Here is a 27,765-nt window from a genome sequence, read left to right as displayed (position 1 = left end):
TCCTCACTGTTGCAAATCAAGTTCCAGGCCCCACCTGTAAGTAATATTACCTGCTGAAAACTGATTATTTCTCCCCAAATTTTATTAGGCAGTTTTTGGTGGAATTGAATTAAATGTCAGCGTAATCCTCCTCCTTTGCCAATAGCCCCTTACTTCCACAAATCTATCCATTATTATCTTTTCCCCTCTTCTATCACCATTGGACCTGCTCTACCAATTAGTATAATTACTCCCCATTTCCTTTGTACCTGATATTCTGCTGGACAGCGATCCTGAAATCCTTTCTTTATCAAACTCACATGCTCATTTCTTCCCAAATGTCTTCTGCAGCATTACCATTAGCACTGTATATTTCTTAACAGAATTTACCACTCTTTCCTTTTTGTGTATACCTGCAAAGCCATTCATATTCCAAGATATGGGTAGTGCAGCCATAACAAAAATAAGTTATTGTTCCCACCTTTTATACATAACATCTTTCCTTTTTGTCAATACCTGCAAAGCCATTCATATTCCAAGATATGGGTAGTACAGCCATAACAAAAGTAAGTTTTTGTTCCCACCTTTTATACATAACATTTTTTGAATGGGTATTCTCAAGTTTTGTGCTACCTGCACACATTAGTGTTTGGCAGGCTGATCTTTTAAACAGTTGTTTCTTGTCATCTCCATTTGAACCTATGTCATAATTTTCAAGACTTTTTGTTTTAATGAAAATGCTCAAAACAAAAAACTAAATACATTTTCAGAACACCCACATAATCTATTAAGTTACAAGAAACACGCACAACTATAAACATCTTCAAAAAATTAAGCTTAGCCCTTCAGAGAGGAGCTATTGTACCAAATTGACAGCTCTACTCACTAGCATTATCTAATCTAAAAGTAAGGTTACTCATGCTCAAGTTCATGTTACAGCTTATACTTATCACTTAAAATGATTGGTAAATGTACTTTTCTTAACCCTATTCTTCTCTCAAATGTGAAAACAGTTTGTATACTTTCAGAAAACATTAACCTTTAGCTTTAAGAAAAGGTGAAATGGCTATTATAAAATAAAACTAAATTATACACAGTTCTAGTAAATGCATTAAAGTATCAAGGCTGCCAGGTAAGCTGCTATCTCTTATTCACTTCCAATACTTTCAAACGTTATTTTTCACTGAACTGCTTGCCCTTGTCCTTTTAACTTTTGTACTTCCCTCAGTAAAGAAAACTCAAAATTCTCAAGATTAATTGCTTGTACCTGCAGACAGCTCATCCCCATGGAAATGTAGTCAGCAATGTGAAAAAACAGGAACTCTGCTGATGCATGAAGAAATCTTCATTAATTTCATTCAGAATAGAACAGAATGTACAGCTGCTTTCAGATGCAGAATTCCTGACTCCTACTGAACATTTGTTAATGGAGAAAAACAAGCGAATATCACTGCATATGTAAGAAACTTTGCAGTGCTCATAGTTTTCACCACTTAGTCTTATTTTCAATCTTACTTGCTTACGAAAGCATTTATTTATAGATTAAGCCAAGGACATTAATGCAGACATTCACCTTTGCAAAAATAAGAGAAAACATCTCAGCTCTACATATAATGTGATCAGTGCACTTTTACACCCTATCCTCACCACAGCAGCCCAAGATCCCAGCATATTAACTTAAACTTGCTTTTGTGCAGCCTTTCTCTTCTTATTACACTCTAAAACCTACATTTCTTACAAATAAAAAAGTATTAATTTACTTTAACATCTTTATCACATACAACAATCACAGAAAAGACTCTCACATCTCATTCAAGTATCCATGAAAACATACTACACACAACTGCTTTACTATATAACATGCAGTTTATGTCATGACATGTTTTATACAAATACTATTAAGAACAAAATTTGTTTTATTTAGCTGTTTCCTTTTAGTGTCCATCTAAACAGTAATGAAATAAAATGTGTTATATGCTTTACAATAAACCCATAAGTTTAACAAAGTCAACAAAAAGTCCAATTGTTTCTCAGACACTAATTTGCAAAGCTATGTTTCTCAAATGTGATTTATGCTTTATAATCTTACATTTGTTAACTAATTTCAGTGTTGCTGGTCTTCTTCCTGTACATCTCCATCTCCCAACACCAAGCTCTCGTTCAAGTCCAAGGTACTCTTGATTCTTATTGTCAGCTACTTTTTTCTGACTCTCAAGAATTTTCCTTTGGACCACTGGAAAATGTTTTATTGGCAAAGTCTCTCTATGAGCTTCATTGTCAGAAGAATGAGAAGCAGATACCCCTTGTGTTTAATGGCTCAATTTTGTTGGGCAATCTTCTGTATATCCTCCTTAGCCATTTTTGCATCCAAAATGTCTTTGATCTTCTAGGAAAAAAAATATTCTGAAGTTAACTGGATACATCAGCTTGAATCTCACACTTGCCTCTCGATATTCGTCAATTACTGGAACAAATGCACTTCTCTTCTGCCTGGTAAACCGTGAATAATCATTTCCCAAAAACTCTGTCTCAAATTTTTAATACTTTTCCCTTCTGCCACAGTTTTTTCAGCATCAGCTCTTTCTGCTGGCATGATTGCACCTTTACTAATATAAGTCTTGGCTGCTGTCTCACTGCCAGGTATGGAGCATACACTCAATGTGCCCTTTCATTTAACAAATCATGCAGTGGAATACCAGTCCAGAGTTGCTTATTTGTGCCTTCATAACAGTAATACAGTCTGTGCTTTTCAGGTTCTCTGATACAGCATAAAATCTCAAGTATTTTCTGAGCACCCTGTTTTCCAACTCTACCATTTTTTTAAACAGCTCTTCTTGAGCAGTCTCATACTCAGCCAGCCTTCTCTTCATTTCATCCTCTGATTTTTGCAGTTTTATCAGTTTACATGAATAGCTAGTTAAAACATTCTTTTATTTTTTTCTAGTGTTTTGCTATTTGCATTGATACACTCCCTCGATGTTTCATTTATTTTAATCACCCATGAGTAAATTTGATTTATTTTTCCTAAATTACTGGCAGCTATCTCTTGTACTAAAGCTAAAGCTTGAACTGATTTTACTGAACAGCTGCAGGATTCTTCCCATTCAGTATTTTCTTTTCACCTTTTCTAGTTGATTTTCTTTCAGGTTCTTTAAATTTCTTCTTTTTGGGCATCTAGACAGTGAATTTACTAGCCGGTAACAGCCAGTAACTGAATTTTACTCAAGCTGGCAGAATTACTATCTCTTATTTCTTAGTTTTGTTTTTCACAGTGGGAGTGCTGAAATTAAGTTGCTGATCAGCGTGCAGCCATCTTAAAGTCCAAACCTACACATACCATGTAAAATAACCCTAAGGTATCAAAACTTGTCAGATACATTTGGGAAGTATGGCTAGGCCTAAAAAGCTAGTAATCACCTATGAAGCTACAATGTTATATATCACTATCTGAATCACTATCTGAAATGGAATTTAAGGGTGACTATAATTACAAGTAACTGGTTTCTTAATTACACTCTATTATTCCTTGATGTTAATTCATCTTGAAAGTGACTTTTTGTTATGGGTGGCTTACTGCACAGCTGGATTATAAATGCATTGCTAATGGGTGTCAATAAGCTTTTTTTAAATTTATTCTGGAGTACAAATAGCTAGTGTGCATGATATGAGAACCAGGCTGTAATAACTGTGTTATTCTGTTAGAGAAGGGGATGCTAGCCTGATTTTACTTCATGCTCATGAAACTTTAGTTCTTTGGCAATCTCTCAGAATAACTGATGTGTTGCAGCTGGAGATGTCTTCATCTAGAAGCTTGCCTTGGAAGAATATAAAGAACAGACTACTGGACTAACAGACAGCTGCTGGTGTTCCATTTTTTTAATGAAGATATATACATATATATATATATATATATATATATATATATATATATATATATATACATATACATATTTACTATTATATGATCAACGTCCACAACACATTCCGAGTTAAAACATTGACTCAAATGTTTGAAACGGAATGTTGAGAAGGTCAGAATCTCGCAAACACAGTTCCTAATGCAACTTCAACCATTCTCGACATCTGTGGACTGATGTCGAACACTGCACACCAAGGGGCAACACTATGTAGCAGGGGGGCAAGCCTCCCTACACCCCCTGCAGAATAAATATTCCAACTCCGAGATTGCACTACAGTGGGGAAAAGGGCAAATGTTCTGATCCGCACTGATACCACGATCTCGTCAGAAGGCCGACCACATATGTGCGAATGGACAATGCATTTGCTAACCAAAGACTCGCACGAATGAAGGTTCGACAACACGGGTTCAGCCAACCAAATTTCAGCATCCCGTGATCATCGGACCTTCACCCATAATATATATATATATATATATATATATATATATATATATATATATATATATATATATATATATATATGAATATATGAATATATATATATATATATATATATATATATATACACACATACATATATATACACACACACACACACACACACACACACACACACACACACACACACACACACACACACACACACACACACACACACACATACCTAACATGGAAATGGTTGTACTTTACAAGAAGAGAAGTTTTATTGTTTAATATTGAAGTGTTTTTTTGCTGTATTCAAATTTTCATTAGAAGGGCATGGTTTTTACTACACAAATTAGTGTTGTAAAACAAAATGTTTTGTATTACAGAAACTTGTTATGATATATAGCCAAGCTGGAAATTCTGCTTTATGAAACTCACTCTCTCTATTTCTCTTTTCCTCTTGCTGAATTGCCAGACTGAAGGGAAGTATGACGGGCAAGCTCAACTGTGGAGTTCAAAGAACGTGCAAGTCATTGCAATATTGAAGCGGGGGGTGTAATGTTTCAGAGGATCAACTGCATCAGTGTTTGTCAGTTTGTCAATTATAATGCATATATTATGATGGAATGTCACCAGGTTAAGTCTAACAAGAGGCCTCAAGACTGCACCCTCACATGTAAAACAGGATTCTTCCACAAACTGGTAAGTAGCATGAATGGTTTTGTTTGTGTGTGTGTTTGTGTGTGCAGGCATGCACATCTGTATCTGTCTGTGAATGAATGATTCGTGTGTGTGTGTGTGTGTGTGTGTGTGTGTGTGTGTGTGTGTGTGTGGTGGATGACTGCTGGCTGATACAACCTGTGGCAGGTACAAATGGGGAAATCCTAGATACAAAGTCTGCATGCACTGCATGTGTTAATGTGAGTGCATGCCTGCACACGTGCACGTGATTGTGTGTGTGTGTGTGTGTGTGTGTGTGTGTGTGTGTGTGTGTGTGTGTGTGTGTGTGTATGCAACCCTCCTTGCCCAATGATGGTCACCTCCATAGTTGTGGACATGCCCATTCAATCTCAGTTTGACAACTGTCTATGTATGGCTTACATCAGCTACTTTGATAGCTATCAAACTATAAGCAGGTATCAGTTAGTGCTTTGTGTGTATGGGTGTGTGAGTTGTAAATTTAGGTGTATGAATGAGAACCTTTTTGTGTGTGTGCATTCATGTGCGTGTGTGTGTCACTGAAAGTGTGGGTTTTGTGCCCATGAGTGATCTGTAGGACCTCTGTTATTTTATAGTGCAAGCTGTTAGGGTGGTCAGCTAAGCAGTGATGAACTGCTTAGGTGAGTGACTCACATTTATGCAAATTCCCCACATATCCTTATATAATGGCGGGTATGCATGTGAATATGAATCACACAAGGGTAAAGTGGTGCATCTTAACACTCAATGTAGTGCAAATTGCACAATTGTGCCAATACCTAAGAATCCTACTTTCTGTCTTTCTCTACTTGGAATTATCCCTTGCACAGTCCAGGCACTGTTCAACGTATGGACATCTGTTCTGGTGCGAGATTTGTTTTTACTTTGTTTCTTACCACCTGTTCTTTTTGTTGTATTGTTTGTCTTTTTGGCTTTTCCCGGTTAGGGGTCACCACAGCGGAACTCCGGTCCGCTAATGATTAGCAGTAGATTTTTATGGTGACGAGTTGCCAGCCTGATGCCCAACCTCCAGCGAAGGCACACCCATTCACGCATGTCTTTCGGAGGCCACTCAACCGTGGGGAGGACATGCAGACTCCACACAGAAGGCACTCCAGCCGAGAATCGAACAGGAGAACCTCTTGCTGTAAGGTAACAACACTACCGCTGTACCACCGCAGTAACATATAATTTGTTTTTTTGCATTATTTAGTCATTAGATGTCTTACATTATTCTGAATCTTGTTTGTGGAGTGCTTAGCATTCAAGCAATTAAATAAAAACGAACACTAAAATGAATGTTCAGGCATGACCATATCTTATCAGCTCAGCCTTAATGACCAATATCACGTCTCTAAACTTCTAAAAAATTAATAGATTCATGTTGCTGTCCTCATGATGGAGCTATCAGGGTTTCATTACTGAAAGTCTTAAGTATGTGTGCCTAGGTATTTAAATCAGTTTTGTAAGGGTTCCATACTTTTTCTGCATCTTACTGGGTTTTTTCCCTAAATTTGAAGCTACAGCTATTAAATGAATTGGTTTTACAGTTTGTACTGCTTTTCACATGGTTTATGTGCTATTGATTTTATTTGCTGTATTTTTTATCACGTTTCAAACATAAGCACAAACAACAACAAAAGTTTTGGCTTTTTGGCTAGGTGTACGAGTCATCTATAGGTTGTGGTAAACCTTGTGAGAGTAGGGATGACTGTTGCAGTTTTTGGAAGAGAAATAAAACTGCTTATAGTTTTAGTTGTTTTTCATTAATTCTTTCATTTTCCATGTTAATTTATACTGCATAAACAGTCAGGCACTGCCTTATTCTAAGAGTCTTGGAAGCTGACACTCCTGTGCACAAGCTGTACAACATAGTTTCTGAGTTATTAACTGCTGTAGTGTTCCCTGTCTTAAAGCTACTATTTTTCTCTCTGTTTTGACTACTTGCAACTCAGTTAGTGTTACAGCAAAGTTTTGGCCAAAAGTGTGGGCAGCTTGAAAGACATTGGTGATTACTGGCAGAGAAACTACTGCTGTTTCCAGGAAGCTAGCATTACTGGCTGAAGACAAAAGCATATTTCCACTGGTTTATTTGATTACTTAGCTCAGCTTTAATGTGTACACCTGCAATTTGTGCACTGCCACTCAGACCTGCATTCAATAGATGCAGGGACTTCAATTGAAGGTTTACTCTTAGCAAGACTTGAAGGAACCACAAGCAGAAATGAGCTGCACTAAGCCAATACCCCTCACTTAAGGATGAAGTTGAATTGCCTTAGCTGTTTATACCTTTGCTAGAGCCCTACCAATATTTACCTATTATAGTGCAAGAATTTTATTGTACTAATATTTAGTATACTGCACTCATAACAATTTATTCAAGCAATTCACACACTGTGCAAGTTCTATATCCCATTAGTTCTATACTCTTGGACTAAATGGAAAATCAGAAAGCTTGTCTTCCCTCAGTTGCCAGCCTCCTAGGACTATGTCTACTCAGGCAATGTAGCACTTGCTTGATGCTCACATCAAATTTACTATCACTTACCTCATCACAAACTCTGTCAGAGATGCAAATATTTAGGTAAAACGGAGGCATGACTCTTGCATATGAATACAGCCTGTGACCACCATACACCTTCATAGTACTCCAGTCCACACAAATACCTGGAACATTACCAAATGTTAACTAAGGCAGTAAAAATGTACGAAAGTCACTAAGCTTTCAAGGTCAAACAAGACAACAACTTAATGGAAACTGAACACCACAATACATATTACCACATCAGGTACACAGATTCTACAGTCACAAAGCTGGATAAAAATAGGATGGTAATGAGTAGTGTTTCTGGTGCCAAGATCTCTGAAGGTGCAAGAGCCCTCAAGTCAAACAAGTATGACTACAACTTGGTGGTGTTCCATATAGGTGTAAATGATCGGGCATGCAAAACCCTGAGGGACATACAGAAGGAAATTTCTAAACTTTGCATGCATGTCACAAATACAGGAATGATCCTAGTATTGAGAGAATCCTTCCTTCTCCAAGGATGATGCCGAAGTACAAAGAAAAGATGAATGGTTTCTACAACTGACTGAATAAATGGTGCCATTTGAGAGGGTCTCATGTGTGTCAGCTTGGCATGTACTCTTGCACAGCCCTAATTCCTTCAATAAGGACGGCTTGCACCTCTCATTCCAAGGCTTTCACATACAGGCTAAAGGCCTTGTTGCCCCCTAGTGCCCTTTTAGGCAAAGTCCAGCTAACAGGTCTCCCAACCTAAAAAAAAACAAAACAAATTAAGAACCAACCAGATAATATCAATGCAGATCTGCTCAACACTACGAGTCTAAAGTAAAAACTGCATGACCTTGAAGCTCTACTGCATTTGGAGCACATTTGTGTGTGTATTACTACTGAAACTTGGTTTAAAAATGCAGAAAGCACTCCTTCAGTGCAAGGGTTTTGCACCTACTACTTTTTTAGACCCAAAGGGAACTGTAGTGAAGTATCCACATTTGTTGAAGACCACATTACCTCGAAGCAGACTCCTAGAGACAAACAAACTGAACTTACTGAAATATAAATCACACTAAATAAAAACCAAATATCAGATCATAGCATGTTAAAGGATCCTCTTTGATGCCACTTTGAAAACCATGCTCAGTTCTTAAATATACTGGATGAACTTCAAATACACAGGAACTCCATCATCCTGTCAGACTTTAACTACCCAATGATAAACTGGGATACCAATACCTCAAATGTACGTTATACCCAAATATTCCTTGATTTCATAAACAAGAATTCCCTGAACCAAATGGTCAAAGAATCCACTAGAGGATAAAATATTCTTGATCTGGTCCTTGCAAATACAGAATATGCACTATCCCACTTGTATAGACTTTCCCATTCAAGTCTGACCATAAACTGGTAACATTCTCCTTGAAAATCCTCAAACCACCAGATGTAAATATTACAGTTTTCAAAAATTTCATACTAACCTCCTACAATTCTGTGATGAAGTCATAAATTCCAAGTGCATCTGTAACCTCTAAACTACTGGCAGCAAGTAGTTATGTAAATAAATTCTATGATTACCCAGATAAATATATTAACTTAACAGCCCCTACTCAGAACTAAACAAAATGGGAAGTTCAGGAGCAAATGACCCTGGTGGTCCACAAACATAAATAAACAATACAACAGAAAGAAAAATCTTCTTAGAATACACAGCATACTAAAGACCCACAAATTAAGATCAACATCAGAAAAATGTTGAAGGTATTGAAAAATAACATCAAGAAAACAAAGGCATCCCAAAATATTAGAACACCACCAGAAGCTAAGGATAATTTTAAATCTTTTTTTACATGGATCACGAAATTAAGAAATAACACCCAGCATTGCTCAGAATATCTTCACATCCAACTTGGATATGGTAGATACCACAAATATATTAGCTAATAAATTCAGTGGAAATTTTACCCCTGCGACATCTTTATAAAACTGATACATATTTGAAAGGCTCTCAAACCCCCTATCATCACAAAAGAATGCTAACTGAAGGTACTTTCCAAAACAAAAAAACATCCTCCATGGGACCTGTTAACACACCTGGCTGCCTGCTGAACACCACTAAACATGCACCGGTGGATATGCTTCGACAGGTACTCAGCCAGAGTCTAGCCAATGGCTTTGTCCTCGAAGCACAGCACAGCACACAGCCATTGTTTGACGCCACATTACAAGGGCCACCCAACCACAGACCCTAGAAGCTACAGACCAGTTAGCCTGACAAGCCTAATATGCAACACCACAGAAAAGGTCATAACTGATCTGATAAACTAAGATTTTAAAAATCTTATAAGACTTGACCTGCATCAGTGTGGTTTTGTTAAGAGCAGATCCTGTATAATGAATCTGTTAAATGTCTTTGAGGGAGTTACATAAGCTGTGAACAGCAGTCATGCCATTCATACAGCACATTGTGACCTTGCCAAAGCATCGGATAGTGTACTAACAAAATTAACAAGCTAAATGTACACCAATCCAATCCTTATGTACTTAAGATACATAGATGGATAGAAAATTGGCTGAGGGACAGAACCCACACAGTGAAGGTGACAGGTGTGCCTTCAGAAAACATGAACCTAACCAGTGGAGTCCCTTAGGGGTATGTGGAAGGATCTCTGTTATTCTATATATGCTCTGCTGATCTCCAAATCAAAAACCGGGATCTCTGGTTAGCCAGGTTTGTGGATGATTGTAAAGTGGATGTCATTTCTAAATCCTCTTCTGACATGCAGAAGCTACAACTTGAACTTGCATGTTAGTGGATGGTTCATAGAAAATGGGCTAAAATTAAATACTAACAAATGCAAAACTGTTACATTTGATAATCAATCCTTCAACTCAGCTTACAGCATAGACAACACCTCACTCCAAAATGAAAATATTGTGAGACCCCCCCCCCCCAATGTCACAAGGGCAGATAAGTCACTCTCCTTTGATCACAATGTTTCCAAACTGATTATGAACAACTTCTATCTGGCACATCTGACTGCAAAGGGCATCACCTTTAGATCCAAAAAAGTCCTTACTTCTCTATATTCAGCACTGATCAGGTACATCAGAGAATACAATGCCCTCTCTGAGATGTATCTTATTAGTCATATAAAAGGTAGTTGAGAGAGACCCCAGTGATTTTTTAACAAAAAAGACCACTGGCCTAAAAGACATGAACTACCAGAACAGGCTGAAGGCTCTTCTTATGGACAATCTATGAAATGCTTTTCAAGCCATCAGGGATCTGGCTGTCCAAGATTTCTTATTTCTCAACAAATCAAACAGTCCAGCAAACCCTGGGACTTGAGATATGAACCTGCGTCAGCAAAAAAAAAAAAAAAAATTCACAAAGCAACAACTATTCCTTCTCTGGAATAAACTTTCACTCCACATCAAGCAATCTGACACACTAACTTATTTTAAAAAGGAGTCATACAACTGGATGGGTATTCATAAATTCACTCCCAGCATTACTGGCCTATGCCTCCTTGAAGGTCTAAGATTGAGAACTGCTACAGTGTAAATGACCTCACAGCTAAGTTGTCTTTAATTTTCTATGTATCTTCCAGTTAGTGTGTTTGCAGACTTATGATATCTACTCATCTTTAAACTGTACTACTTACAATACCAGCAGGCTGAAGCTAGGATAATTCCCACATGATTTAAGCTTAACTAAAAGTGAAGAAGTGGACCTAGCCATGTTTAAAACTAATCTAAAACTGGCAGAACACACCTTTAATGCATCGTGGCCAATGACGTACAACAGCTTTCCACCTGATTTTGTACACTTCACAATCACAAAGTGGATGGATTACCAAGTAACTTTCTAAAGAAAGTTCAAGTTGTGCATATACAAACACACACCAGCACAACTACTTTGAATCCATATCACTCATTACTCTCTTGAATATTAGACAGAAAGACTGCTGGGACTCACCTGAATTAAATCTTAAATATTGTAACTACTTTAGTCATGTGCTGTATTTTATATACACGACACTAATATCTCTGGCTGTCCAGCTGGATATAATAATTCTTCTTAGTTGAACATATTTAATATTTTAGATCCAATGCAGTAAGCTGGCTCAAAACTCACTGAAAGCAAACTCAACGATTCCATTGCACAGAGGGGTTACAGAGGGATAATGCCCTAATTATCACCTGGATTTGAATAACAGACCAGGGATTGGAGCAGTTCATCCATCCTGGGCCTAACTAGTGAAGCAAGCCCTCTTGTACCTCCTCCTGCCCACATGGTGAATTTTGTCCCCATGTTCCAGTTACTTAAATATACCAACTCCACAGCAGTACAAGTGTGGGGAAAACCAAAACAGTAGCCATGTAAACTGCAATCTTTTAGTCAATTTATTTAACAGAAACTAACACTAGAGAAAATGGGACATTGAGTAAATAGGACTGGGAGAGAACGGTTAACCAATCACTTGGCAACCGGGATGCAAACTTCAGTTTTACAACACATTCAATCTGAGGTAATCTAAGCCTCTTACTGCAGCTAATTACATATTATATCTTCATAAATCTAGTGTACAAACTCTGTGTGTCACTTAAGAAGAAAAAATGTCCATACTTAATTACAACCCACCATACTTAGTACATATCTTACTGTCATCAGTTTATTTGTTGTCACTTATAAATGTATGTAGTCTAGGAGCTGATTCCCACAGCCTCCATTTGTCTACTGTGTGACTCTGAGCAAGTCACTTAACCAGACAGTGCCCTGGGGTAACTTGGAAACTGGACTAGGCTCCTCAACAGTATCCTTTACTGCATATCTAGTAACTACCTATGGTCCTGTTACTGTAGAATTTTTTACACCAATATGTGGCTAAAAAAAGATTTATTTATTTATTTGCTAACATGTTAAATGGACTGGTGCAGAAGATACTTTTCAGCTAAGATTTACTTGTACGAATCCTCCTACTCAGTAAATTGATCAGCAAAATAAAACAAAGAAAATTAATTCTGAACTTAAAACAGTTTTCTATCTCTATAAAACTAAATGTACTTTTCTAAAACTCAATACAAAAGTTGAAAAAAAGTTATGTACTCACCATTATGTTCCATCTGTGCTATCCACTTTCATTCTTCCTCAACAGTTGGGTTTGGATCTGACTCGGATGTTACTTTTGCTTGTGGCCACTAGAAAACTCTCAAGCTCTTCCCTTCCCCATAATGCACTAACCCCTAACATTCCTTAGATCTTGTTTGCTGGTTTACATAATCCAAGAAAGAGTATTATTATTATCCTGGTAAAAGAAACCAATATCTGGAGCTCAACATAAGGAACAGTGGTGCCCTTAAAGCTCTTGCAGTTAAAAAGGTACAGAATTGGTGGGAAAGGAGTTGAAGAATGAAAACAGACAACACAGATGGAATGTCATAGTGGAACTTCTTTACCTGATGTCAAATTTTATTAATTCCACAACAGTTGGGACAGAGTCCCCAGCTACCTAAAATGTGAGTGGACTCCAAGTAAGGATATTCCTGAGCACAGTTGAGCCAAAAGCTGCTCTTCCTCTCAAGTCAGATCCAATTTGTAATGAGTAATAAAGGTATGAGGATTAGCCAGAGTTGCAACCGCACATATGTCATCCATGGAAGCCCTACATAAAATATTGAAGATGTTGCCATGGACCTGGATGAATGGCCTGTTACAGGTTTGGGTAAGGACAGTCCCAGCTTACTGTAGACAAATGATATAAAATCTGTAAGCCATCTTGGCAGAGTTAACTTTGCAACTGGCTTACCAAATCTGGAATCTGCAAAGCAGACAAATACTTGACCTGTTTTTCTGATGTCCTTTGTTCTGTGTAAGTAGTAACGTAATTGTCTGTGAATGTCCAATACAATATATTCACCTTTGTTTGTAAAATCTGGAAAGAAAACTGGCAGATTAATAGACTGTTGATGTTGGATTGCGACATCACCTTAGGAAGGAAAGAAGGATTAGTTCGTAATGCCACAAGTAGGGAGGTTTAGAAGATAATGCATGGAGTTCTGACATCCTTCTAGCAGAGGTGATGGTTACCAAAAAATATAGTCTTCCAGGTCAGAAACTTTAGATCACATTTTGCTTCTGGTTCAAAAGGGGAATGAATTAAGGTCTGTAGTACTAAATTTAAATTCCAAGAAGGAATCAGATCGTTATTAGGAGGTCTCAAAAGAAGAGTACCTTTCAAGAAGGCCTTAAAAAGTCTTGATGAAGCCAGGGTGGAGTTTTCAACTCCTTCATGAAAATTAGAGATGGCAACTACTTGAACTCTAACAGTTGAAAAGCTAGCACCTTCATTGAAAATTGTTGTCAAAAATTCAAGGACACTATGTACATGGGATAAAAAGGGGTCAATATGTTTCTGATGTGCCCAAAAACAAATCTTTCCCATTTGCTTCTTTAAAGTCTTCCTGTGGAATCTTTGTAAGACAGAAGTATATGACACACCGGGGAAGACAGCATATGTTGTCTGGCTATTACTGGAAGTAGAGAAACCACATTGTCAGTTTTAGGTTTGAGATATCTGGGTGAATCATGTCTGTCAGGTGAATTAGGAAGTCTGGAATCAGATCCAGAATCCATGGCTGGTAGAGTAGATGAGGCTAAAGAAAGGGGAACCAATTCTGTTGAGGCCAGTAAGGTGCAATGAGGATGACTTTGTTCTTCAAACAGAAAGCTTTCTGCAGAAATTTGGGGATCAAGGGAGTTGTGGGATATGCACAGAGGAGACCTGGAGGCCAATCTTGTAGTAGACTGTCTCTCGGTGTTCCCCCAATGGGGGAATTAGGGCAAAAAAGCTGCTGCACTCGCTGTTTAGGGAAAATGCAGAGGTTGCAGCAAGGCTGGCCCCACTGACGAAAACTCATTTCTGCCACCTTCACATCGAGAGACCACGTGTGAGGCAGTAGAATGGACCTGCTTATTCTGTCTGCTATATCACTGGACTTCCCCAGAATGTGCATTATCATCAGAAATCTGTTGGATGAGATCATCCACTGACACATTCTTAGAGCTTTATGACACAAGGGTTAAGACCTGGTTCCTCATTGTTTGTCAATGTACAAAACCAATAACATATTGTCTGTCTGAATAACAAATGTCCTGAAAGGGACAGAGTCTTGGAAGTCCTGCAATGCTAAGTGCACTGTTCTCATTTGCAGGACACTGATTTGAGTGCTGACCTCTTCGGAGGAGCAAGTGCCTTGGACTGTTTTCCCCAGGAAGTGCCACCCCCCCCCCCCGAAATCTGGGAAGTGGCCATGGTCAATGTGGCCTTGGGCTGAGTGAAAATGAAGGGATGGCCTTGCTGAACCTGATCTGATCGAATCCACCAAAAAATGTATCTTTTGCATGCCTGGGTAATCCTTATCTGGGCAGACGTGCTGATAAATGGACTATTTACTGCATTGCTAACATCCCCTGAAGAATTCTCATGTGAAATCTTGTTAAGGGAACTAGAACTACAGCTACAGACAATGACACTAAGGCTTGTGGGATCAAATGGGCTGAGACTGTGGAATTGTGAATTATCTTTCTGACCTGGAATCTGATTAGTTTGTACTCTTCAGAGAGGAAGTGAAGCAGTCACTGACACTGTGCTGAAAAATGCTGCTATGATCTCCAATGTCTTAGACGGTTCTAACTGAGATTTGTTGCAATTTATGGTGATCCCCAGACTGGAGCAAGTCTGGAGTACCCGGTCTTGAGCTCTTATCAGTAGAGGCCTGGTTAGGGAGGTAATGAGCCAGTCATCCAAGTACAGAAACACTCTGAATCCCTGCATTCTCAAGGGAGCTGCTACTACTGCCATGCATTTGAACACCCTTGGGACTGTGGTGAGGCCAAAGGGCAGTACTCTGAACTGGTAATGACTGGCTCCCAGCCTGAAGCATAAATACCTTCTGGATTGTCTTTTATGTGACAGTACGCATCCTTACGGTCTTTTGGGCACATCCAGTCATCCTTGCACAAAAAGGGCAGAATGGACTGAACAGTGACCATCCAGAACTTGATGTGCTGAACTGATTTGTTCAGACTGCTAAGATCCAGAATCGGTCTCCAGTCCCATTTACTTTAGCACTAAAAAGAATATTGAGTAAGTTCCAGATACTATCTGGTCTGGTGGGACCTCTTGGATGACTCTTTTTTTTCATGCAGCTTTTGAATTTCTTTTGCTGCTGCTTTCCTCTGACTGGGTGGAACATCAGGAAATTTTTAAACAGGCAGAGGTGATAAGGAAAATGGAATTATATAACCTCTGGAAATAATCCTCTGCACCCACGTATCTTTTGGAGGGTCTACCCAGGCTCTCTGGTGCAGGGATAAATGACCCCCAACTACCTCCAGAGGGGGACAACTAAGCCTCTTTCAGGAGTGCTGGTAGGGTCTGTCAGAGAAGGAATCTCTAGACCCTTGGTTCTGTGGGCCCCCTCTACCACATGGGGAGTGTCTCCCATTTGAATCCCCCCCCCCCCAACGTCTAGGGGAGCTATAGCCACATGTATCTTGGAAAGGACTCTGGGACTTCTTGAACCACATGTTTTGCACTCCACATTGGTTCCTTGAAAAGGTCCCATGAGGGGTCGAAAAACGTACTCCCACCACAAAATTGCTCACACCTGGACAGTGTGTCCTTCACTTTAGGGTCCAAAAAATAATTAACAAGCTTGAGAGCTTACAGTTACCATGCTTAAACGCGAAAGCAGCAAACAAGATCTGTAGTATGTTAGGGGATAGGGCATTATAGCTAAAATAATGGCCGAATCAGATCCAAGGGTTGGATCTGAACTCAGCTGTTGAGGAATGAATGAAGCTTGACATCAGATTACATTTTTCCACATACAGAGAGGAAATGTGCAATAAGTAACTGTTGAAGACAACATTAAGCGAGAAAGCACTATGCAGCATAGAAGACCAACTTATTCCAGGAATAATGTCCCATATGTACCTTTATTGACCCAGAAGCATTCAAAAAATGCTTTTACAAATGTTGACAATAAAAGTCTTGACCAAGACTATGCTAAAACATTCACTAAGAAAATCACATCAGTGTTAGTGGTTTATCTTACCTGCATGTTTGGTCTAGCAGCTATGAAGAGACATGTTAAGTCAAAGACTTTACTACTTGCTGCTTCCATTGCACAGACGGCTAAAGAGGGATAGTGCTTTAATTATCACCTGGATTTGAATAACAGACCAAGCATCAGAGCAGTCAGCCATCCTGAGGGAAGGAAACAACCTGTCCTGTTGCAAAACTGACACCCAGTAATGCCTGGATGCTGCACTATGACATCAAGATGTAACAGGGACCAGCACCCACCATTCAATTTCCCTCCAGGGAAAATTAACTGCTCTCAACAAGAACTGGCACATTCTTACACTTTTTGATAATAATTCACATAAACTCTGAATACATGTGATATTTGACTCAGTAAAAGTGGAAACACAACAATACAAAGTAGTTGAGCACTGGAAATATGAACCACAAAGCATTATAGAGAATGATGAAGTGCATATCACACTATCACCCATTACCAGTTGTTCAAAAAAATAGATGCAAGAAAAACAGATACAGTAATAAGTGCATGAAAAAAAGACAACAGAAGCAGTGATCACTGAAACTGCTACACCCAGTGATTATAGTGTCTTGTAGATGCAAGAAAAACAGATACAATAATAAGTGCATGAAAAAAGACAACAGAAGCAGTGATCACTGAAACTGCTACACCCAGTGATTATAGTGTCTTGTGCACTGAGAGACACAAAGTCATAAAACATCACGATTTGCAAGCAGAATGTGGAAGATACTCTTGACAGTTCCAATAGTAGTAGGAGCAATGGGCCTAATAAAAGTAATTTACAGTCATACTTGGAAATACTACCCCACATGTAACCCCACATAAATTATTGCAAGAGGCAATTCTGGGCACATTACTGATGCTGAAAAGAGAACATTTGGCTAACATCAAAGACAGAAACAATACCAATTTCATGAAGTATAACCATACCCTGACTTAGGAATGGGGTCAAGTCCCATCATGGTATTAGAAATCCAAAAGACTTACAGAAACTAAGGCGAGAAAAGAATGCATGACTAACAACTCGTATGCTCATTAATATAACACCACATTTTTAACATAAAGTCTTAGAAGAAGAGTTAGTGGTCTCTGACGTTACCTTTGAATGATCCACACTTGTTTCTGCAAATGAAGTCAGCTCTGAGCACCACTGGACTATCATGTCAAATGCTGGTAAGGGCCAGTCAAGGCAAGAGGCACTAGAAAACTGATCTGATGTCTGTGCAAATGATGAGAGCAATCCCAGGCAGCTGGCAAGCAGTGTGAATTCCTCCTCCTCCTTAACAAAACAAACAAAAAAGTGCCATAATGGGACCACATGGACAACAAAGTAATAAGTATTAACATATCTTATCAGCCATCATCAGACACAATTTCTCTAATACAATAAATGGAGATCAAGATGAAAAGCTAATTCTCTTATTTAAAAAAATCCAAACATGAGATAAAATCCAAACATGAGATTGCACAATTTCTGGTAGGGTTATCCATCACTAAACGAGTTTCACTCAAAAGAAAGAAATATTAAGCCTTTCTAATGCTACTGTGTTCAACTCAATGAGAACTTACCATAACCAAAGATCATAGAGAGAGTGGTGCATCCAAGCCCAATAAAATGTTGTCAGATTACACTGCTCCACTTTAATAATATCAGTACTTACCCTGAGGTAAGGTACAGTGACCCAGTGGTAAGACATAACATAATGGGCAGCTCAACATATGAAGCATTCTCCAGATATAAAACACAGGTCAGTCATAGTCATGTATGGGAAAATAGAATATGTGCATTTACTGGAATGACTTCACCTCAAAGTACTTTAAAAAGTGTCCCTTAAAGCAAACATTGGAAGGACAAACTGGTGAATGGGACCTGCAACAAAATTTTTCCTGACGTTCTGGCAACAGCCGATTGACACCCTAAGACACTGTACAAAAATCAGTGATGGCACAAAATGCAGTTAACTACACACATGATTGTTCTCTCCTATAAGAGAAATTCTCCTGAGGTTAATTCCCTGGAAAATTTGTTTCTTTAATTGACACCCAACCACAACTCCCAATAAGGAAATTCAAGAAAAAGCTAACATGAAATGCATCTTGTAAGAAAGGAGATGGATGGAAATTCAGCTCAAATGGCTGAAGATTTATTGCTATGGCAAGTCTTTATGAACCTGTAATTGTAATTCAATGGATGTGTTTGCTGCAAGCATCACATGTGAGACTGAGGACCAAGCAGCATACGTCTGAAAGCAGGCTACATAGGTTGGACTATGGCAGGAGGCTGTAAAGAAACACCTGTCAAAGAACTACACTGCTGTAAGAAGCAATACATAATTTGTAATGCACAAAAAGGTGCAAACATACAAATGAACTTTCGTTGAAGTGCACTTTTGCGAATGTAAGGTCATACTTTCTTTGTTCGAAATAATGGTATTTCGATCAAAGAAAGTAGACCCATATATACTTACACATATATATATATATATATATATATATATATATATATATATATATATATATATATATATATATATACGGTTTACCATCACATTTCAAGGTGCATATCTGCTACGGCAGATGTGCGAAAGGATGTTTTCAATGGTTCGTATTAGCGAACCAAAAGATGCCAAAGACATAAAAGAGCGAATGCCAATATGCATTTGCACTTTTGTGAGTTCAGCATTCTGAGTGGAGATCGCACTACAGTGGGGATCAGGACATGTACACATTTCTTCACTATAGTGCGTTGTTGGAGTTAGTATATATAAAACTAGCGGGGGTGTGCTTGCCCCCTGCAAAACGTGTTCTGAAAGGCACCAGATATTGAGGTAAATTCGAATTGTTGACATTTTTTTGATTCGTTCCTGTGATCTTTCGCTAAAGTAAATTTCAACAATTTTTTTGAGTAAGTCATTACCCACACAAAACATTTTCGTAATTGTAATGGTAAACCTATATATATATATATATATATATATATATATATATATATACACACACATATACATACATATACATACACAGTAAGTTAGATGGCCTCGAGCCAAAATCGGCCTACTGGTTAAAATTGACTTATTGCTGCTCTATGAGTAGGCCACACAGGGTTCTCATGGCATACTAAAGAAGTAACCAAACACTGCATCTACAGAAGTAGATTGCCAGGCCATTCTTCTATGCAAATACTGCTGCTGCCCATATATTCCCCAACCAGGTTTCAATCCCAGGTTTACCAGTTGGTAATTCTGCACCTTAGCTTCTCTGCTTTCAGTCCAGGCCATCCCTCCTTGTCTCTCTTTCCATGTCTCCATATCTATAGGTTCTTAGTTTCACAGGACGATACTAGGCTACTGGTGCAGAGGCCCTTATAAGCCTAGCCAAGAATTTCTCCCATGCTCCACCAAAGTCAGCACCAGTTTTTTCTGTCCAGCAGGGACACAAACGGGATCCCAGGGGCATATTTTCTGTTTCCCATCCAGGCTTCTCTTAAAGAGGGCTAGTGAGGTACTCTGCTTGACATGGACAGGAAGTCTATTCCACAGATGGGGGAGTGTTGGGACACAAATCTATCCCAGCAACAAGCTCTATTAATGTCACAGACCAGGTTGAGACCTTGTGTGGGGGTTGCACTAGTGGAGTTTGACTTATAGATATGCAGCAACTCCATCAAGGCTGAGTCTGAGATGGCCTTGTATGCCAGACACAGGTTACCTTTGAGCAGTCTGTAAGAGACTGAGTAGAGGGACAAGGCTTTTAGCCTATCTGTATAAGTAAGGTGTTTGAGACCCTGGATTTTCCTGGTCAGAAACTTCTGTGGTCTCTACAACTGCTGCAAGGGGGCATTCTACCTGTTCATGGGTCTGATAAGGGAGGAGTACAGGGATGTTATGACCTCCTTGTTCCTTGATGAAATACCCTTACTTGTGAGGTGGGCCATGCACAAAGCCTTCTGTACAATGGAGGCAACAAGGTGGTCAAAAGTCCGGTTGCTATCACCTTGGGTGCCCAAGTCCCTCACGACTGATTGCGTGCTTAGTACATTGTTATTAATGTGTTAGTGGGGATACCATTTTCCCCAAAGGGAATAATGATGCATTTCTTGGCATTCAGTTTGAGGCCATGCTTCTGTTACAAGTCATTAGTTTGGTTAAGGCCCTTTTGGAGGATGTTCACATCACTAGGGGAATTTATGACAGTGCTCAGCTTGCAGTCATCTGCAAACTTGGTCAATCACAGACCACTGGTTTTGGCTTACACCTCAGAAAAGTATATCCCAAACAGTAGAGGCCCCAAAGACCGATCATTGGGGTATGCCACTTGTTACTGATCTACTACTAGAGGTGGCTCCCCTATTTTGACTAAGTGGGTTCTATCAGTGAGCCAGTTAGCTACCCATCTGGTAACATATGGGTTGATGCCTAGCTGGGAGTCTATTATGCCCGAGTGAGGAATAGTGTCGAGGGGTTTGGCTAGCTCAAGGTAGGCAGTGTGCAATGTCTTGCTCTCATCCATGGCTTTGGTGACTGTTTTGAAGAAGGTGACCAAGTTTAACAGGCATGATCTCCCTTTGACAAAACCAAACTATATGGGATCAAGCGTGTGAAGGTTGCCAATGTCCTTGTTTATAAGGTCCATGATAATGCGTTCCATGGCCTTGCAGATCAGGCTAGTTAGGCTGTCAGGCCTATAACTGCCTTGGTCGATGGATGTTCCACGTTTGTGCAGAGGGATGACAGTGGCTTCCTCCATTCTGCTGGGATGAAGTTGGTGCACAGGCTTTGGTTGAATAGAGTGCCTAGTGGTGCTGAGAGCTCTTGCCTGAGTTCATGTAGGACACAGCCAAGGATGATGTTGGGTCCCATGGAGGCTGTAATTTTTTTGTCTTTGAGAGGGCATTAACAACCTGCTCCCTGGTGATGAAGGGAAGGGGGCAGGTGCTGGGGATGTCCTGGTTTACTGATGGGGGGGCAGGGGGTGAAGTTTTCACTGAACTTGTCTGCCAGCAGATTGGCTATATCTATGGCATTTGTGTATGTGGTATTCTTGACCACCAATTCAGAGCAGATTTGGGAGTTACCTTTGAGATTGCAAATGTATGCGAAGAAGGCCTTTTGACTCTCCTTAGTAGATGTGGCCAATTTGGACTTGAAGTTACCTTAGAGGATTTCACCAGTGACCTTATTTGCTTGTTCAGACAAAGGAGAGATTGCTTCCAACTTGGCACCTGCTCATTCTAGGTCCTGAACAGCATTTATTTCCATTTTATTACAGAATCTGTTTATTGCTGCTGTCCATCAGACAGGTTTACTCTTCCTTGAGGAAGATGATTTGGTCCTGTCAGCTACTGCTGAGTCCATGCAGCTATACAGGTGCTCATAGAGGTTTTTGGTGTAGGCTTGGACATTAGTGCTTGATTCAACTGAAGGGAGGGTGGCTGTGAAGCTGCTTATACCTACTTTATGGAGGATGTAGTCAGCTTTGGAAAAGTTTTTTTGTTCGACCCTGGCGGGTGGGGGGCAGGGGAGATGGTGACTCTGAAAGTGATTGCTTTATGGTCGGATCTTACTAAGGAGGATGACACTGTAGGGGTGCTACAGTGGGTACTCATGTTGGTTAGTAAAAGGTCCAGGATATTTTCACCTCTTGTGGGGGTGTCGACCAGCTGATCCAATGCATTGGCACTGATTGGGTGTTTGTGCTAGAATAGGTCTTCCACTTTATGGTTGAGTAGTTAAAGTCACCCTGGATCAGGGCAGAAGGTTGAATCTTGATGGCTTCAAGTAAGTCCAGATAAGTAGAATGGGCCTTCTGAGTCATGGTTAGAGGTCTATAGCTAGCTATGATTTGAATAGTGTTTTTCAATAGTTAACTACACCTGGAGTGTCTCCTGTGTGTCATACTGTTTGACCAGCTTGGAGGTGTGTATGTCTTTGATAAATATTGAAACTCCACCTCCTTTGGCTTTGTAGCCCTCTGTTTGAGGTCTGAAAGTATGGTAGGACAAGTAACATGGTTAGGCTGGGGTGCTCTCCACAGCTTTGAGCCAGGTTTCAGTGACTGTACAAATGTCAGCATCTTGCAGGGTGAGGAATGCTTGCAATGAGTGCAGTTTCAAGTTAAGACTTCTAGCGTTTAGCAGCATGATCTTTATATTTTGTTTAGAAGAATTTTTCATGCTGGTAATTTTGTCCTCAAGACTTTGCCTAAAAGAGGCACTATGGGGAGGCAAGAGCCTTTGCCAGAAGCCTGAAGCCCAGGGGAGACAGATGAAGGCCATCTCTGGCAAAGCATTGTGGTCTGTCAATCAAGTCCTCCCAAGCTGTCAGGTACCGGATCCCCTTGGAATGACATCAGAAGCTAAGAACCAAGCCAAAGAAGATGAAAAACCAATGAATTATGCTTTATTCCAACAACAATAGTTTTCAGTTAAGCGCTTTCATCCATCAGGACATCATCAGAACTGAAAGCACAACCCAATCAACAGTTTAAATAGCAATAAAACCAATCACATGATCTATTAATACTATTTAAATTGAAAAAGATAAAAAAAATAATAAAAATACATATATAAAAATTATGTGTATACTGCATGTATATATTATATTAATTTATATACTAATGAAATATTAAAATACAAAAAACAATTAATTAACATTCCAAACTTTTAAGATGTAAAATAGATGAAATAGAGCAAGTGTCACTCAACCCAGGCTCCACAAAAGAATCGAGTCTGGGTTGCCATTTTAACTCCCTAACTAACAAATGTTCTTCAACAGTTCTCCCCCTTTCATCTCTTTTAAGTTGTTCAATTACAAAATAACCAAAATTGTGACCAAGAAATTTTTCAACATGCTTGTACAATGCATTAGTGTCCTTCTTATTAGAAATGTCCCTTTCATGTTCATAAATCCTCTCTCTAACACATCTAATAGTTAGTTTTACCTATATAATAGGCCGAACAATGTAAACAAGGTAACCCATTTAGTGTGACAATTATAGTTCTCCTTAACCAAACTTTTTTGCCCATTCAGGAAACACTACCAAAATACGCGGACATATTCTACAGCATCTACACTTAAACATACCTTGTAGTCCAATAGAACCACATCTACTAGAATCAACCTTATGCCTTCTCTCTAACAATTGTTTAATACTAGAGTCCTTTCTATAGACCACTATTGGTCTATCACCAAGTGTTTTACACAATTGTGGGTTGGCGGAAATCAATAACCAATTGTGTCTTAATGCCTGAACAATCTCTGGACTGTCCAGGGAATAGGTACAAACAAAATACCTACTAAAGTTCTTACCATTAACCCTCTGTAATTCCACGCCATCGGGGAGTAGGTTGGAAACCAAACCACCAACCTCAATACCTCTTTCTTGGACCCTCGTAGTGTTGGTATGTAACAAGGGAACATAAAAAAAATTTTTCCTCAAGAGTCACTTCATCAAATGTGGGTCTCAAAAAATCCATTGGGTACCCACGCGTAATAAACATATCCAAAAGAACCCCACATTCTTCTTCAAAGGAATCATTCTCAGAAATCATCCTGGCCAATCTAACCAATTGGCTTTTTACAACTGATTTCTTCTGATAATAGGGGTGATGACTCTCAAAATGAAAATAACTGTTAGAAAAGGTGGATTTACAAAAAACGTTAGATACAAAGCACCTTTTTACATAATCCTTAGTAATGGTCACATCCAAAAAAGAAATACTCGCATCACTATAGGTATGTACAAATCTCAAAAATGACGTAGTAGAATTTATATATTGGAAAAAGCTATTAAGCTTATCCCTACTGTCCTTCCAGACAATAAAAATATCGTCCAGAAAACAAGTGTAGAAGGCAAATCCTGAACTAATGGGAGAGTCAAAATCAAAGTATTTTTCCCAAAAGCTCATCACTAAATTTGCAAAACTGGGGGCACATGCTGCCCCCATTGGTACACCCTTGACTTGCTTAAACAATTGTCCTTCAAAAAACAAAAAATTGTTAGGACCATTTCCATAAAGGCACTAATGGTATTAATACAATCTTAGGACAAAGTTCCTATTTCCCCCCAGAATATCCTCAAACCACCTAATACCTATGTCATGGGTATAACTGAATATAGGTCACAAACATCAATAGTAACTAACACATAGTCATTCTGAAAGGGAACATTTCCTAATTTCATTAAAAAGTCCCATGAGTCCTTACAAATCTGAGAAAGGCTCCCCACTGAAGGTTTTAGCCAATGATCAATAAACTTACCAAAACAGTAGGTTTTACACCTATTACCATCCACAATAGGTCGGGGGGGGGGGGTTGTATATCACATGCAATATACACACAAATTTTATATATGCATTTTTATTATGTTTTTTATCTTTTTAAATTTAAATAGAATTAATAGATCATGTGATTGGTTTTATTGCTATTTAAACTGTTGATTGGGTTGTGCTTTCAGTTCTGATGATGTCCTGATGGATGAAAGCACTTAACTGAAAACTATTGGTGTTGGAATAAAGCATAATTCACTGGTTTTTCGTTTTCGTTGACTTGGTTCTCAGTTTGTGTCAAGGAGTGAAGTTTTTGGTATTTGTTTATGACATCAGAAACTAGGCCAGTTGTTAAAGACAATAATTTTCTGTTTGGACTGAGGCATCATTCTGGGTGACGGTAGGATGCTGCTTAAGGCTAGGGACATACCTGCTTGGGGCACATATTCAGCTAGCACAAGCATGTCTCTCTTCATATAGTCCAGAGAGGTACATCTCAATTCATTCACACCAACGTGGACTATGACAGAATCACAACAGCACCTGTTGTTGACAGACTTGAGTGCATGAGTGATATGGCAGACTCTAGCACCTGACAAGCAACTTACCGTGACTTTCCCCTTGTCTAGCCTGGTGAGGGGCTATCTCAACTTCCCTCCCATATGTGAAAAAGAAATTACATACACTCAGTTAACTGACTTTTATTTTTTAGGAGGAGTGTCCTAACTACTATTAAATGAACAGATTCTGCATTGTTATAACATACGCTGAAGAGACTGATGTTACTAGGAATGCATCTACTTGTATCGCTGCAATGCATCAATTTTCCTTTGTTTCCAATGAACTAATTGTCACTTCCCCTTTAAGTACACTACTTTTGATGCTACCTTGGGAAGATGCCTCAAATTTCAATGTTCAGTCATTTCCTGACTAATTACCTGTGACTGTAAAATTTGTTTAAAACAACAAAGTTCTGCTGGTAAACAGGAAATACCAGTTAATGGTTCTGCAGTTGCATGTACATATCTCATCTCAAATGGTAGAAAACTATCATTTTACATTACTTTAATGTACACTTACCTGTATGCATAGCAATGGGAGAACAATCATAATTTAATACACACATGATCAATTCATTAAACCTCTTCTGCTTAGCACACTCGGATCATAACTTTACACTGATTATATCTAACCTTTATCTTATTACAGTATACATCCCAGATATAATACAGTTGAGAAAAATTACTTTCTTACTTTATCACTGGCATTAACAGCATCACTAATAAAACTCCCTACCTTTTCATTTCTAGTACCTCTCCATACTTTACAGTATTATAAGCACTTAACTTTACAAAATGCATTACACACATATCACTAATAAAAAAAAAAAAACGTTTTTGTTTACAGTTACAACTTCAGCTCCTTCACTATCCTTCTAAACAACTCTTCCAACCTGACCACTCAGCCACGGTCATTCCTCCCTGCTTACAGTTACAGTATTTTGCAATTTTAAACAGTAAACGTACACTGGTGGAAACAGGTGCTTGACACCAGTGTACTTTTACTGTTTGGTTGCTCCTCTCTGGTTCCTGGTTGCTTCTGTTTTTCTTTGTTGGCTATTTGGCTATTTTGCAATTTTGCCAAGCTACCAGAGTCTGTCCTCAGAGTGTAAACACATTATCAGTTATGCAGTGAATTCTACCCAAACTCATCCTACAGGCACCTTAGCAAAGGAATAGCAAGCAAAAAAAAAACCTTCACAACTCTGCCAAGCTACCTGGATTTGTCCTCAGAGTGTACACAAATATCAGCTGTGCAGTGAATTCTACCCAAACTCTCCCCATAGGCACCTATGCAAAGGAAAAGCAAACAAAAAGTAAAATACTTAAGGTACATTTCTCATTTATCCTACCAACGTAGTGCCCTACACTTCTACTTTTCTGTTTTATAATAATGTCAAAGCAGGAGAAATCATCATAGCGGTTTTCCTTTCAAAATACTTTCATGCCCACAGGTAGACTCCCTTCAGGGTGTTATACCTCTAAGCTGATACATCAACTGAGAAATACCCAGCAGTAGTTTCCCCACACTTAGGGGATTTAACTTCCCCAATAAAGTGGTGGGACAATATACACAGGTTTACTGTTAAACATCTATTGGCAGTGCTCCTTTTCCACAAACTCTTATTTCTCAACAACTCATGGATTTGTACCTACTATTTTTGAGCTCACTGCCTGGCACAGGCCTTGTCTGATTAACTCCCAAGAAAGTGGGAATTGTATCCCCCTTTGCACCCCTTCACTCCCAATTTCCCAGCCATCCTAGATCATTTTGTATAATTGCTCTGATCTCCATCCATAGTCACTCCCACAAGACACACCTCTTACAAGGACACCACCATAAAACCACATAACCCTCTAATCTTACTGCCCTAACAGTAAGTACTACAATATTACTGGAAGTCTTAACTCCCCCTACAATTTTCTATACAAAGGCAACACACATACAATCAATAAAATGTTCCTCCTTCCACAACTTATACTGTTTTACCACTTTCTCTCTTCTTTTTCACCTTCCTCATCCCTACAACCTATACTAAACATCTTCATAAAACACCTACCCAAATAATCATCACATTGATCTCTAAAGCTAAACACACTGCTTCAGTGGGGCCTGAAGATATACCAGGTTGCCTCTGAAATAGCTTAAATCAAGACTTATCAGGCCCATTAGGATCTCTATTTAACCACAGTTTCTGGACTGGCTTTCTCCCGATAGAGTGGTGGACAGCAACAGTCATCCCTCTACATAAAGGGGGA

General features: G+C 39.0%; 1 protein-coding gene across 4 annotated transcripts in view; it reads right to left on the bottom strand.

The window, feature by feature from the left end:
• UBR3 (ubiquitin protein ligase E3 component n-recognin 3) overlaps positions 1 to 27,765 on the bottom strand; it is a 4,226,407-nt gene that overhangs the window by 277,426 nt on the left and 3,921,216 nt on the right. For all 4 annotated transcript variants that reach the window (XM_044075499.1, XM_044075501.1, XM_044075502.1 and 1 more), the window contains one exon: positions 17,780 to 17,959. In XM_044075499.1, the coding sequence (XP_043931434.1) occupies positions 17,780 to 17,959 (180 nt within the window). The remainder of the gene's footprint in view (positions 1 to 17,779; positions 17,960 to 27,765) is intronic.

Source organism: Protopterus annectens, chromosome 6.part1 (genome assembly GCF_019279795.1).
Source record: "Protopterus annectens isolate FY-2018-M chromosome 6.part1, PAN1.0, whole genome shotgun sequence".
Lineage (NCBI taxonomy): Eukaryota > Metazoa > Chordata > Ceratodontiformes > Protopteridae > Protopterus > Protopterus annectens.
This window is presented reverse-complemented; position numbering and strand designations above follow the sequence as displayed.